This window comes from Mirounga leonina, unplaced genomic scaffold, assembly GCF_011800145.1.
Source record: "Mirounga leonina isolate KUSES-001 unplaced genomic scaffold, KU_Mleo_1.0 Mir_488, whole genome shotgun sequence".
NCBI lineage: Eukaryota > Metazoa > Chordata > Mammalia > Carnivora > Phocidae > Mirounga > Mirounga leonina.
In genome coordinates this window covers 11690324-11704535 of record NW_023270777.1, presented here as the reverse complement: position 1 = coordinate 11704535, position 14212 = coordinate 11690324, and the positions used below count along the sequence as shown (strand labels likewise).

The 14212-nt window shown below is 49.4% G+C and overlaps 1 protein-coding gene across 1 annotated transcript; it reads left to right on the top strand.

The window, feature by feature from the left end:
• Positions 1–644: 644 nt before the first annotated feature.
• MED9 (mediator complex subunit 9) lies at positions 645–14149 on the top strand. The gene is made up of 2 exons (XM_034989770.1): positions 645–962; positions 12366–14149. Exons 1-2 carry the CDS (start codon positions 736–738, stop codon positions 12580–12582), a joined length of 444 nt encoding a protein of 147 aa, XP_034845661.1. The 5' UTR covers positions 645–735; the 3' UTR covers positions 12583–14149.
• Positions 14150–14212: the final 63 nt, after the last annotated feature.

Sequence of the window (14212 nt, the reverse complement as noted above, 5' to 3'; positions counted from 1 at the left end):
GCACTAGTCAATCCCCTTCTGCCTAGTATTGAAGTCAGGACAGCCTTCCCACCCCCTACCCCCACATTTAACACTGCACCTGTCATCCAGAAGATGCGTATTAAATGTCGGATTATTAGTCCCTCCCATCTACATGCGGGGCTTTTCAGAGACTCCATTTCTTTGTCTCTGCACTCGCTGGGCTAACAGGGTCTCACACTAACACTGGCTCAGGGTTTGCACCCTATCCTCCTGGAGGCAGCTGCACGGTGGAGGAGCTGTAGGTCCTCCATCTCTGGATTCTTAAGGCCCGTGGAGCCCAGTGCCTTACACATAACAGGTACTGGGTAAGTTGTTTACTCTGTATGTGGTTCAAGGGGGTGCTTTGGGGAGCCTTTTCCGGGGGCGGGGCCATGCGGAACCTTATGTATCTCAGCCTTCCTGTATTAGTTACTTTTGGACCCTCTTCGTCGTGTGAATAAGAATAAAATGTTGTTTCTGCAATGAATCTATTTCTGACTATTTAATAACGTAGCTGCCGCGATTTACGACCAAATCCGTCAATGGCCCGTTGCCTAGTAACAGCAACCACGCCCCTGTGTCATTGCCCCGCCCCCTACCCTACTACGCACGCGCACAACCTTTCTCCAGGGCTCGCCCGCCGCCGGCGCACGGTGGTGACGTCTGGGGTCCGCGACGCTTTTGAGAAGCTGAGCGCTGGGGTCCCGCTGACTGACCGGCACGTTCCCGAGCGCCATGGCCTCCGGCGGGGTGGCCGCCGGGCGACAGGCCGAGGATGCGTTACCGCCGCCGGCCGAGCCGCCGCTGCCTGAGACGAAGCCGCTGCCGCCTTCGCAGCCGCCGCCTCCGGTCGCCGCGCCTCAGCCGCAGCCGGCGCCGGCGCCGAGGCCTCAGTCCCCCGCCGGCGTGAAGGAGGAGGAAAATTACTCCTTTTTACCTTTGGTTCACAACATCATCAAATGGTAAGAGCCCAGGAGAGGACCAGCCACGACACGCCCTCCCGCTTCTCGTCTCCTGTTTCAGAGCTGCAAAGGCCTAAGTGCTGTCGGGTACACCCCCATTTTACCGATGGGGAAACAGACCCAAGGGGGAGGAGGCCTTGCCCAAGACCACACCTAGTCGCACCGTGAGTTCAGCAAACGCTTGAGCCCTGAGAGCATTGCCAGACCTCACGATGGCCAGGCCGTATTCTTAAAAATGAAGGCAGAGTAGAGACCGACCTCACAGGCTCTGCAGTCAGGCTACTCAAGTTTGCATCTTAGTGATCTGGAGCAAGTCAAGCGTCTCTGAGCCTCAGTTTTCTCACCGGTCATAGAGGAGTAACACTTGGATCCTGTCTTTTCAGCGTATCCCACAGATACGGATCATCTTCCCTGTGTGGCGCACTGCTAAGTGCTGTGGGACGCACACAGTAAAAAGGGCCAGCTTCTCAACCCCACATCGCTCACCAGTTTGAAGGGGAAAAAGACAGGTTTGGGAATTACCCATAATTCAAAGAGGTTGGAGGATTGATGATAGGAAACAGTAAAAGAAACAAAGATACAAGTTGCCCTGTACTAGCATGTTCTTGGGCAGGACCAAAGAGGGTGATTTGTCATTCTTTTGAAAAAGATTTGTGTATTCATTTGAGAGAGAGCGTGGTGCGTGGGAGCAGGAGGGAGGGGCAGAGGGAGAGAGAGTCTCAAGCAGACTCCCTGCTGAGCACAGAGCCTGTGGCGGGGCTGGATCCCATGACCCTGAGATCACGACCTGAGCCGAAATCAAGAGTCCCATGCACTCAACACACTGAGGCACCCGGGCGGCTGGATTTGTCATTCTTTTGGCCAATCTTCTGACTAGCCTTAGTTTTCAAACTGACCCTGTAAAAGAAAAAAAAAAAATAGTACAACCAAAAGTCTCCTTGATCCCCATGTTTGCCTCAATTATTTGTGCTGTTGTGTTATTTATATCCACATTTACAGGGGTAAACTAGGCTCATAACTTATTCAACCGTTAAAAACCAAAACAAAGTAAATTAAACTCACAGTAACATTCAACTGAGCATTCAAATGTGCTCTTGGGTGTTTTGCTGAAATGAACTTGCTACCCACAACATGAAGGTCTTTGTTAATGGCCCAGCTTCTTTTGAGTTTAGCCAGACTAGACTGACTTGCTGTGGGATGACCTCATGCTTCCACCACTTTTTAAACAACTGCGAAGCCTTTGTTCTCACATTAGACCCTGCCTTCATTTGGCTTCACTTGGTGTGAACATACTGTTTATAGGGTAAGGCAGACTCTGTTCTGTTCTCATTAGCCTGTGATCATCAAGTAACACTTCTAGGCAGCAGTGAGATAGCAAACAAACACAAATGCAGACCCCACAATCCCAGGGCAGTGCTGGATTATAAATGGGTTATCCAAAATAACCCAAATATACGGGTTTTAAGGAAAATACAGAAAAATGAAAACATAAAATGTACACAGTCTCAGAGACAGTTCCTGGACCCCCGAGAGTATATTCTTGCACCCCAGTAGAGCAGCTGGGTTGGGCTGGCCTTAAACATGGAGCAGTAAGGTGCACTAGAAAGAACATGAGCTTTGAAGTCAGGTAGTCCTGCATTCAAATCCACGTACTGATATTTGCTTGCCTTGTAATCTTAGTAACTTATGTAACCTTTCTAGGCCTTAATTTCTTATCTCTAATACGTGAATAATAGCCCCGTGGACCTCAAAGAGTGGGTTCAGATTACAGCTTCATAGTGTATGGGCTAAGTGATCTTGGTCGAACAACCCAGCTTCTCTGAGTCTCTTTTCAGTTGTGAAACGGAATAACAGTACTTAAATCATAAGATTGCTGTAAGGTACGCTCAAGAGCAGCCTTCTGTGAAAGATGGTGGGTTGATCACATGTGTTTATTTCTGTACCCTCTGAAAGGACAGTGAAGAGTGTTTTTTTAAAGCATAAAACCGGAAAGAACAGGAGAGGAGATAATTGTCACAAAGCAGATGGCCAAAGGCGAATCCATCTCTCAGCCCGAAGAAGCATCCAGAAGCAGCTGCCTTTGACCATGGCTTCCCCCTGAATCTCAGGAATTGACAGTGCCAGGGACTTCTGGAAATAGAGGTGAAGTGGGACTAGAATAAGAGGATCACTTCAAGTCTGTGTAAGAATCAGATCCCATAGTCCTCTTCCCCACTCCAAGCAGATGGGTGACTATCCTTCCATCTTGGCAGACAATTAAAGGATTATTCTCCCAAGATTTATTTTTAAAGATAAGCCAGAGAGTTTCTGGACTGGAGAACACCAGGCACATGGCAGGAGTTGGAGAAAGGGAGCCATACTGAAAAGAGGGATTAAGAGAAACTTCACAAACCGAATGCTGAGACCCAACCCTAGCCTTCTTCCCCAACCTGGCTTCTAGACTGGCAGCCAAAGAGACAGAGATACCTTCTCTGGGGTGTGTGATGAGCTCAAAAGAGAAGACGTTGGGGCTCCCCAAGAGAGAACTTAGTTCATCCTAAGACAGAAAGAAGCATCGTTAAGGGTTTCCGTTAAGGGGGTTTGGGGCACCTGGGTGGCTCAGTCAGTTAAGCATGCGACTCTTGGTTTCAGCTCAGGTCATGATCTCAGGGTCATGAGGTTGGGCTCCACACTGAGAGCAGGGTCTGCTTGGGATTCTCTCCCCCTCTCCCTCTGCCATTCCTCCTCCTTTCTCTCTCAAATAATAAAATCTTCAACAAAAAAAAGTTCCACTAAGTCCTTTTAGTGTTTTACAGTTGTTTTTTTAATATTCTCCATCCTTTATTTATACCTTGCTTTTTACTAACAGAATATAAAGTATTTACGTTTTCTATTGGCATTCAGCTTCCTCCTCCACATCTGATCCAAGTCAAAATAATGGAACATTTTCTTTATCATAGGATCACATCTTTTTCTTCTTTCATTTAGTATGATGAAAGCAGTGAATTATGCACATAATCCAAATAGTATTTTACTCTTAACTATATGACTGGGCAGCCAGGGTCACTAAGCATGTGAAGAAAAACCCTAGCAAAAGATAGAACAAAACAGAAGAGCAGAACTCCACTCGGAGGAATCCGTCACCAAGAGAAGGAAAGATGCAATCACCATGAAAAAAAGCTAGGATGTGATTTTCAAATACGTGTAGGTATGTATTGGGGTTTATAGGCTACCGAGGGAAGGAGACAGACTGGTAGGAATGGCGATGAGAGAGGGGGCCCCGGGGAAGCCTGGAGGAGTCAGAAGGCTTGTTAAGGGTTGATGCCAAATGGCAGGTAGGAGGAGTGGTGTAGGAAGAGCATGGGCAAGGACATGATGCCAAGAAACAGCATCAAACTTGCAGCCAGCTCGCAGGCTGGTGGGGCTGGGCATAAATGCATGTAGTAAGGGAGAACTGGCGAGAGAGCCAGCATGCAGAGGACGGCACATCCCCCACAGGGAGGGAGATTTTGGCTTCTGAGGAGTGGGGAGCTAGTGAGACCTTCCAGCCACTGGGCCTCAGTCAGATTCGTGCTCGAGATGGTGGTAGCATCTCTGCCCACAGGTGGGGAAACCAGTGAGGATGCTGTCCCGGCAGGCCGGCCTGGCCCGAGGGACCTGCTGGCTCATGCAGGCCCTTGATCTCTTCCTCTCCTGTAGCTTCCCCAGGCGCCCTTTTATTATCTGTTTACTCCTTGCCCAGGGGATGAATAAGAAAGAAGCTGAAGTGAGTTTAGCCTTTCTTGTTCTCATAAAGAATTCAGACTACTGCATCATTAGGTTTGTAGAAAATTTTTATTAAAAAAAAAAAAAAGGTAACAGTTGTAAATTCAGAATCCTGTAAAATTCAGAAGTTCCCTCACCAATCCCAACTGCTATTACGATTTTAAGTATCCTTCCAGGAGCTATGTAAGCATGTCTTTTAAAAAATTTATAGAATTTGAGATCATACTGTACTTTGTTTTTTTTGTTCTCACTTACGAGTCTGTTTTGGACCCCTTCCCATTCTCACACACGAAGATCTTCCTCAGTAAGGTGGCTGCACCATGAGTTACATAACCAGTCTTGTGTTTGTGGACGTTTACGTGTTCTAATTTTTGCTCTTGCCAGCAGTGCTGGGATAAGCATCCTTGTATTTGAGTACATTTATGATGAGGTGACTTCTCAGCAGTGGAATTGCTGGAGTGGAGGGTACAGGCATTTTTCATTTTCATAGCTGTTGCTAAATGTAGAGTGCTGTATCGTTTTAGCTTTCTCCAGGACACAGTCCTGTGGCCTGGACTGCTTTGATTAACCCAAAATGACCCAGAAATCTGCCATCCAGAAAATATTTTTAAAAAATTGTTGGGGCACCTGGGTGGCTCAGTCGTTAAGCGTCTGCCTTCGGCTCAGGTCATGATCCCAGGGTCCTGGGATCGAGCCCCGCATCGGGCTCCCTGCTCGGCGGGAAGCCTGCTTCTCCCTCTCCTACTCCCCCCTGCTTGTGTTCCCTCTCTCGCTGTGTCTCTCTCTGTCAAATAAATACATAAAATCTTAAAAAAAATAATAATAATTGCCGTTGTAAAAAAATATATAAATAAAATGAAAAATTTCAGTTGTAGATATATTCAAAGAGCCCCCAAAGATACCCAGTGGCAAGTGAGCCTCTCCCTTCACTCCTCTCAGCTCCCTCCTTGTCCCCAAACTGCGTCATACTCCATTTCATGATGATGCCATCGTATCTTTCAACACTTCCCTGCTCAAGGACACTTGCAGTGTTCCTGGCATTTTGCCACGGCAGTCAGTGCTGCAGTGACCCTGTTTGTAAATGGCATCGGGTGAACTCTGAGTAAATTTCTAGCAAAGAGACATGTGAATTTAAAATTTCGATCACTTAGCAAATCAGTAAGAATGTGCTAGTGTGTGTTAGCAACAGCGTGTTTGCGTCTGTTTGCCCATATCCCTGCCATCACCTTTCACCTTTGTAACTGAGGCTAATCTGATAGGTCAGAAATGATGGGTTGTATTGATCTGTGTCTCATTTTATCAGGGGAAGCATCTTTTCATATGCATCTTCTTTTGTCATTTGTATTTTTCCCCTGTAAACTGCCCATTTTCTATAAGGTCGTCCCTCTTTTAATGAACCCCTTGTACAGTAAGGAAAGCGTGCCTTTGCCGGGTTAGTGTATTATAAATATTTCCCCCAAGTTGTGGCTTTTCTGTCGACGTTGTTCCTGGGTTCTTTTGTTTGTTTTTGTCATTCGGAAGCATATCATTTTATGCAGGCAGATTTGTTTTGCTTTTCCTTAATGGCTTCTGGATTTTGGTCCTAGTTAGCAAGGCCTTCCCACCCTAATAAAATGACAAACATCAACCTCTTTTTCCTAGGACTTTTATAGTTTCATTTTTCACTTTCAATTCTTTTTTTTTTTTTTTTTAAGATTTATCTATTTATTTGAGAGAGAGCACGTGAAGGGGGAGGGACAGAGGGAGAGAGAGTATCCCAAGCAGGCTCCACGCTGAGTGTGGAGTCTGACTCAGGGCTCGATCCCAGGACCCTGAAATGATGACCTGGGCCGAAATCAGGAGTCCGATGCTTAACTGACTAAGCCACCCAGGTGCCCCTTTCACTTTCAATTCTGTGATGCTTCTGGAATGTATTTTGATGGAAGGAGGAAGGGGGCACCTCCACTTTTCCTCCATGAGCCGTATCATCCCACTCTTACTTCATTCATTGTTTTCTCTGCTGGAGCCACCGCCTTCACCATATACATGGAGTTCCCATATGTTTTCTCATCTACTTCTGGACATTCTGTTCTTCTCCAGCACCAAACTGTGCAGTCTTCCTGGCACAGTTCATGATCTGTCCAGGCTGGTCTTCCCACTTCCTTCTTTCTTGGCAACATTTATCCGTAGCACCTTGACCTCTCCCAGCCTGTTTTCTGTAACCTGGCTGAGATGCTAGGAGGTGCAGAGATGCTGAGATTGGGTTAGTGGAACATTTAGGCTTTAATCTGCCCGTTTACTTCCAAGCCTGTTGGTAACACTCATGGTCCAGGCCTTCTAGCCTCCTTTTGGAATCTTATAGTCACTTCTTAAATAGCTTCTTTGCCTTTATCCTCTCGTCTCTCTAATTCATCCTGTGCATGTTAGCAGTTGCATTTTTCTCTGCTCAAAAATCTCTAGGGCTCCCTATTCTTCCCATTCCGTCCTTCCCCACTGGTAGCCCTCCATTCTGGGATCTGTGCAGACCACCTTCAAAGGCCTGCCTGGACCACACAACAGAAAGCCTGGAGCGAGTCATTTGGATGCCAGTGCCCTTTGGGTGCAAGGAGTCCTCCAGGGCGCATGCATCCTCCCGCCCTGTCTTGGCCCAAGGAAATGCCACATACACTTGTGGGCCTGCTCAGAGGCCACCTCCCGCACCAGGAGAGCTCCTGGTTCTTGTCATCCTGGCTGGGGTGCAACTTGCCTGGCGCTGGAGAGAAGCTCCACCGCACTTCCCTCCTCCTGTCTGGCCCTTAGTTGAAGGAAGGATCCAAACGACATATTTGTGTTAATGTAAAGAATGAGGAAAAGGGGAAAGAAAAATGTCATTTTTATGCATGTAAGAAATGTTAAGAGTTCCCAACTCTTCGAGGCCTCTCCTGTTATGAATAGAAATCACATTAGAGAAGAACGTGCAGAACAAAGGAGGGAAGAAATGAGGCCTGTTGGACCAGAGAGAGTTCAGTTGTTTTTTTCCCCCTCAAAGTTGCCAAATCTAATCTGAGTCTGGAACTAGGTGTCCCAGCCTAGGAGTTCTGAGTTGCCATTGTCACTGCTTTCCCTGCTGCTTATGGTTCCCTCAGTAAAAAGATTCTGTCATCGTGGGTACTTCAATGTGTTTTTGGTTTTTTGTTTTTGGTTCGTTTCTTTAGTTCCTTCGAAGGTTCTAGGTTGCTGGGTAGGTAAAGGGGAGCCGTCTGTGACACTGCAGAGGTTGTTCAAGTGATGAGTACACGGTGGCGTCCTTTACCTCTCGAGCCAGGGCCGTAACACTGACAGCAAGTCCCTTTGCTGTCCAGGCAGGTCAGCAAGACCTGAGAGCCCAGGCAAGACCACTTGCGTGGGAACAGGGTGTTACTGACCTGCTTCTTCCTACACCACATCTATTTTAATCTGACCAGCCCTCCATGGCAGCTGAGGCCTGCCCTCGGGTGGAGCCGGCAGCGGCCCCCACATCAGAGGAGAAGTCTGTGAAAGAACCCGCCTGGCTCCGTGGGGCTTGTCTGCCCTCGTTTGACTGTAGTCCTCTCTGCCCTTGGCTCCTCCTTCAACCGCATCCCAGTGAAAAGGATGAGCGCCCAGATAGGGAATATTTATAGACTGGTTGGAAGCATTATTTCTGGGCCAGCTTACAAGCCTGTTCCCTCCTCTGCCACTTCATCTCTGCTCATTCGGCAGAACTTATCGAGCACCTGCTGGAACACAGGCTCCCCGAAAGCAGGCACACGGCTCAGCGGTTACTTAGTGCAGCATGAGAAGTGCCACAGTGCAGCATTTACGTGGAGTCTGGGCAAGAGTGGGAAGTGGACCCTAGAAAGGTCACAGGCTGCTGGTGGCTGGCCCTGAGGGGCCCCCTTCAAGTGCGAGTTGGCCTGGCAGGTGTTGTCTGGGAGTTTGGGAGCTCAGACTTGGGTTTTGTAAAGGTAGGCGGGGCAGAGGGTGTCAGGAGGAGGAGAGGACCAGGCTCTGGAAGGCTCTGGAAATCGGGGCCGGTGGGAGGAGGAGGCAGGAGCAGCGGCTGGGTGCTCATCAGGCACAAGGGAACGGGACACACGGACGCATCTGTGGGGGCGCAGGGTTCCAGCTCAGCTCAGTCATGAGGATGGGAGCGCCCTCCGTCCGAACTCCGGCATGCTGCGGAGGCAGGCAGTCCACTGTGGACGTCGGCAGGTCTCCCCAGGCTCCAGGGAGGAGATACGTGGGAACGGTTGGCACTTGGGTCCTGAACGTCAGGAAGGAGGGCAGGCTGGGGGGTTGTTGACCTCTGAAGAGGTGGAAGTGGATGAACACGTTCCGAGCTGTCCTGTAGAGCGGTACTTTTTTCAAACTTCTTTTAGCAGAAGAACCTTTGGTTGCCCCTCCCTAAAAGAATGTCTTTCACTTGTAACCCTGTGAGCAGATAAAAGCAAGGGTCCGAGGCTCAAGGCCCCTCTCCGGAGGGCGTCTCAGATGCTGGCGGAACTGGAGCGGAGAAAGGCACAAGGCTGCTAGCTCTCTACCAGGTGCCCGAGCGGCCCGAGCTGTCGAGGGCGGGAGGGACAAGCGCGTCCGCGGCCCCGGTACAGGCTTTTGGAGGGCATTTTGGCAGGCCGTCAAAGATTTGAATGTACATAACCTTCAACCTAGATATTCACTTCTGAGAAATCATCTTACCAAAATACTTGCTCGAGTACTTACGGATATAGGTACAAATGTTCTTTGCCATTCCGATTACAAGTGGTAGGTTGCAAATCTCCAAATACCCATCAATAGCCAAACAATTTAGCTGTATCACTGTATGTGTGTTCACATGGAAAGACATCCAAGGTGCAATGTAAGTGAAAAAAGCAAGAATGGTCACATTTTTGTCGAAGCAAATAACAAAAAAGTACCTGTGTGTTTGTAACCGTGTATTTCAAAGTGGTCTGAAGCAATACATACCACATGTTAACAGAGGTGTCTCTGGGACGTGGATTAGAGGGACCTTCCTTTTCTAAGCCTTGGTGTCTGTTATTTTTAAATGTCTTTCCCTCAAGCACCTATTACGGTGACGGGAAAAGCAACAACCCCCCACCTCACCCCCACCACTAATTTAGAAAGATGCCGGCCACTGAAGTTAGCATGGAAGGAGGAGAGTGGGGGAAGGACTGGTCCCAGCGTGGGTCAGCTAGGACAGTGGGGGCGTGGGACTGAGGGTCATGGAAATTCTGAGGAGGAAGAAATGGGGAACAGTCCCGCTACTGCGTGGTCCCAGGCTTGGGGGGAAGTTGGCTTCAGGAATCTGCTGGATTCCTTTTGCTTCTAAGTTACCAGAGGACACACTTGCCCAGTTGAGGCCAGTTGGCATCTTCAAGTCCCAAGGCACCTGTAGTAAAAACTGAAGCTGTGCCTTATTTAGCACCTGAACGAGGCATCACTCTTAAACCTGCCCACCTAATAAGCCTGTGATGTTTGCCCCGGGTCTGGTAACAGTAACACCAAATGTCTGTGTCCACGGAATGCTGAGTATCAGCCAGGATGTGCACAGAAGTTGGAGAAGAAGTGGCCTGTCAGTCAAGCCAGAGCAGTAATATTTTTGTCCATCTTTTAGAAACTACTATAAGCAGGACCAAAGTGCCCTAACCTGGCCCTTGTTTGTACGATTTTCGTGCCTCTCGACCTTGGCCTAGTCTCTTTTTTTTTTTTTTTTTCCTTCTAAAGTTGGCTGATGACTAACATTGAACACAAAGCCAGGCCCGTTTGGAGCTTTCTGCTGTTATTCACTCAGTATTTGCGCCTGGCTCGTTTCTTTTGGCTTGAGTATTTCACAGTCATCCCAGCCTAGCAGGTTCCCGCCTGGTTCAAGCCAGTTCCTGAATACAGTGTTTTCCTCGCTCCGGGAGTTCCAGTTATTTACCTTCACCAACTAGGGCAGGCTGAGCGGCTTGCCACGGCGGCCTTTGCTGTGGGGGACGTGGCCCCCTTTCCCCGTAGCTTCCCTCCAGGCAAGCTTTTATGTGGCCCCTTTACCGAAAGTTCACCAGGGAAGAATGGACAACCCTTGAGATTTGGGGGCTTTTAGAAGTGAGCATCCTAAGCATGGCCCACTTTTTCCTTCAGAATTCAATCTTCTTTGGGGCCAGGTCATGTTTGCTTCCAGAACTGGATGATCATACCTGCCTTCCAAATTCTTATCTCATGTATTTTCGTTTGCTTTTACTGTGTCCTTTCAGATTGGTGATGTGAATCAGTGTTCTTAAAACTATATTTTAATTTCAGAACTCCCCAGGGACTTCTATTTGTACAATGTGTTAACACATATGCCATCCAAGTATAATGATTTCAGAAATCCAGATGGTTTCTATCCAGAGTTGTAGATTTGAGCTGAGATCTAAAATCATTAAAATAAAAGATGGCCCCTATTTGCTTCCTTCTAAAGAATTTACAGTTCTCATAAATACCAATTACTCCTCTCTAGAAACCAGGATAAGGTATACCATTGATTGTATATTTAAAGTGAGGGCATCAAATAACAACAAGAAATGTTTGGCTGGTTAACATTCCCTAGAATGAATGATTCTCCAGATCTTGCCTCTGAGTTAGCGCTATTGATAAATACGGAACAGGGTGCATCTCATTTGCCAGGTGTGAGCATAACCAATGGATTGCCAGGGAAGATGGATATTCTGTCTGCGTAAGCAGAGAAATGATGAACAATAAACATGAATTAGCACCATCTGGGTTGAAATTTCCCGTCAGGAATGGACGTTTATTTAAAAAAAATAAATGATCATTGACAGTTCTCCCCGCCCTACACCTCAATGGGTGCCTTTTAGAACAGCCTACTGAATTGGCTTTTAGTTTTAGTCCCAACTGTTTGTTTTCAAAAGCTCATCCACTTGCTAACTTTTAAAAAACGTATAGGGGCAACTGGCAAGCTGTTTCTTTGATCTTAGGTGAAGGTTTTGTTCTTGTTGTTTCTAACTGAGCCATGCCAAGGGAGCATGGATCTCTGGGCAGCTAATAATAGCCAGCAGTGTGATGAAGTGAATGATCCTGCCTTTAAGAGGAGCCTGACCTGAAGGCAAGGAATTTACAGGACTGGTAGGGGAGACTTCGTACCTGCTGAAAAATTTCCAGTAGCTTGTAACTAATGTAAAATTTATGATTAGGTCTGTGGAAATTAGTGCTTGCATTAACAAGCTCAAGCATCAAAACATCAGCTAAACTTAGCTCTTGCTAGCCGATGAAGTTTCCTGATGGGCCTGGAAATATCTCCAATTAGAAGAAATGTAGGATTTGGGCCAGTTTCGCCGGCCATTCGTCACCTCACGGTGGTAATGGTGTGTTCGTTCATTCAGCAAACATTTACGAACTTCTTCGCCAAGCATTTGTTCCGGCAGCAAAGGCGACTTGAGTCCCCACGGCGCCCAGGGCCCGGGGCTACATCTCCGAGCAAGGCAGACGCAGTCCCTGGCCTCTGAGCGAGTGGGGTTTCGGCCTCAAATGGCGCGGGCAGGCTGGGGGGGGGGTGCAGTGGCAGTGCTGGGCGGGGGTGCCCTGGGGGTGCCCGGCCTCGTAAGGGGACATGCTGAAAGGTAAGGTCAGAAGAGAGCAAGTTCTGTGGGGGTACAGACGAGGGAAGCCGTGACCGCTAACGAGCGCCCTCTGCCCCTGCAGTATGGACAAGGACAGCCCAGACATCCACCAGGACCTGAATGCCCTCAAAACCAAGTTCCAGGAGCTGCGGAAGGTCGTCAGCACCATGCCGGGCACCCACCTGAGCCCTGAGCAGCAGGAGCGACAGCTGCACAGCCTCCGGGAGCAAGTCAGGACCAAGAACGAGCTTCTGCAAAAGTACAAGAGCCTCTGCATGTTTGAGATCCCCAAGGAGTAGTGGAGGCCGGCTTCCAGGGATGCCCGAGACCGAACGGGGAGCACACACGGCCTCCCGGACTCCCCCCACCCCGCCACCATCTCAGACTCCAGCTGCGAACTCTGTAACTGAAGGGGAGGGGGGGCGGCTGCTGAAGCTGCTTTGGTGGCCGAACTTGGCATTGACTGTGTGGGGAGCCAGCGCGGAGGCTTGGCTTGGTTGGGGCCTCCTTGTAGAGGATGTAACCATACGTCTAGGTGCAGAGTAATCGCGGTGCCTGCCGGTGGGAGGAAGAATGTTCCTGGAGGCTGGGGAGCGGGCAGGCGAGGCTGCCCCTGCTTCTGGGGAGGGGGCCATCTGCTGTGTATTCAGGCTCCTTGCGCAGAGCCCCGGAGGAGAGGGGGCGGCCGCTCTTGGCTTTCCTGCCCTCCGCCTCTCCGTCCGCTCCCACCCCTGGGCACGCTCAGGGCTACCAGGTACACACTCTTCTGTTGACCGCAGTGTCATGAAGCATTTGCATAGAATTCACTGGACCACCCGGGGCTGCACTCCTGTGGCGTGGATTTCAAATGGTAAAAGAAAACCGGGAGGACCCATATTGTTTTGAAAGCCGAATATTGTTTTGAAAGACGGCAGGGTGGCTTCCTCCCTGCCCGCCCCCGCCCCCCGCAATACTTTGTTTCGTTTTTATGTTTGAGCCAGTGAATGTAACCGTGGCTTTGGGGTGTCAACCCAGAACCCCGCAGGCGGCGCCCATCTCCATGTTCTCTGCCTCCTACGTGTGCTTGTTACTTCTACTTCTCGCTCCCTTTGCCTCCTGCCTCCTCCCGTCCGCTCGGCCAGCCGTCTGGTGCTGGAGGATGACCAGAGCCCTCGCACCCTGCACCCTTCCCACGGGGCTCGGGGCTGGAGGGCAACATTGGCTCCACTTGTTGTCCTGCTTTAAAAAATGAGTTTTCCCCCTGGCCTTCTCACTAAAGAGCCAGCCGCGGAACACTCGCTGCGCAGCAGACGGAGGTGAGCTCTTTCCCTCGCCTCTTCACGAGGAGCTGACAAGTAACCACGTGTTGTTTAGATCTAGAAATGGGCACATAGCCTGTGCTGACCAAGTCAGCGGCTTAACAGATGCCCGCTGATTGACCTCGTTGGCAGCAAGACTGGCCGAAGGTGTTTTTCGCGGGGGTTCCATGTGTGCTGACCTGCAGTCAGAAGAGGACTGGCGCAGAGGGGGAGCTGGGGACGTGTGAAAGGGGGTATCCGGTTCCAGTGGCTTTGGACGAAAGAGCGGGCTCTGAGCTGAAGTGGGCAGCCGCCTGGTAGGCCAGGCCACCCTGGGACTGTTAATAAACTGAATCAGTTACGTCCTTGACATTTCAGAGTCGTGTGGGGGCCAGTTTTAAGGCTCTGACCAAACTGCGCGAAACACGAAGCACATAGAGATCCAAGACCAGCGGGGCCCTTCTGCAAGGCTGAAACGCACAGGACCTCTTCCCGGGGCAGAGGGAGACAGAACCCTCCCTGTATTCCAGGGTTTGGACTTGTGACGTTTTTTAAGAGTATAATTAAAAGAACTTGTACTCTGCTCTCAGGACATCTTGGGTTTTGTGCTGAGAAATCCATCATAGGAGGTCTCCCTTGCATAGTTGAGAGG

Coding starts and splice junctions, on each gene's coding strand:
- MED9 (XM_034989770.1), top strand. CDS start 736: ATGGCCTCCGGCGGGGTGGCCGCCGGGCGACAGGCCGAGGATGCGTTA. Junction 963..12,365: donor GTTCACAACATCATCAAATG/GTAAGAGCCCAG, acceptor CTGCCCCTGCAG/TATGGACAAGGACAGCCCAG.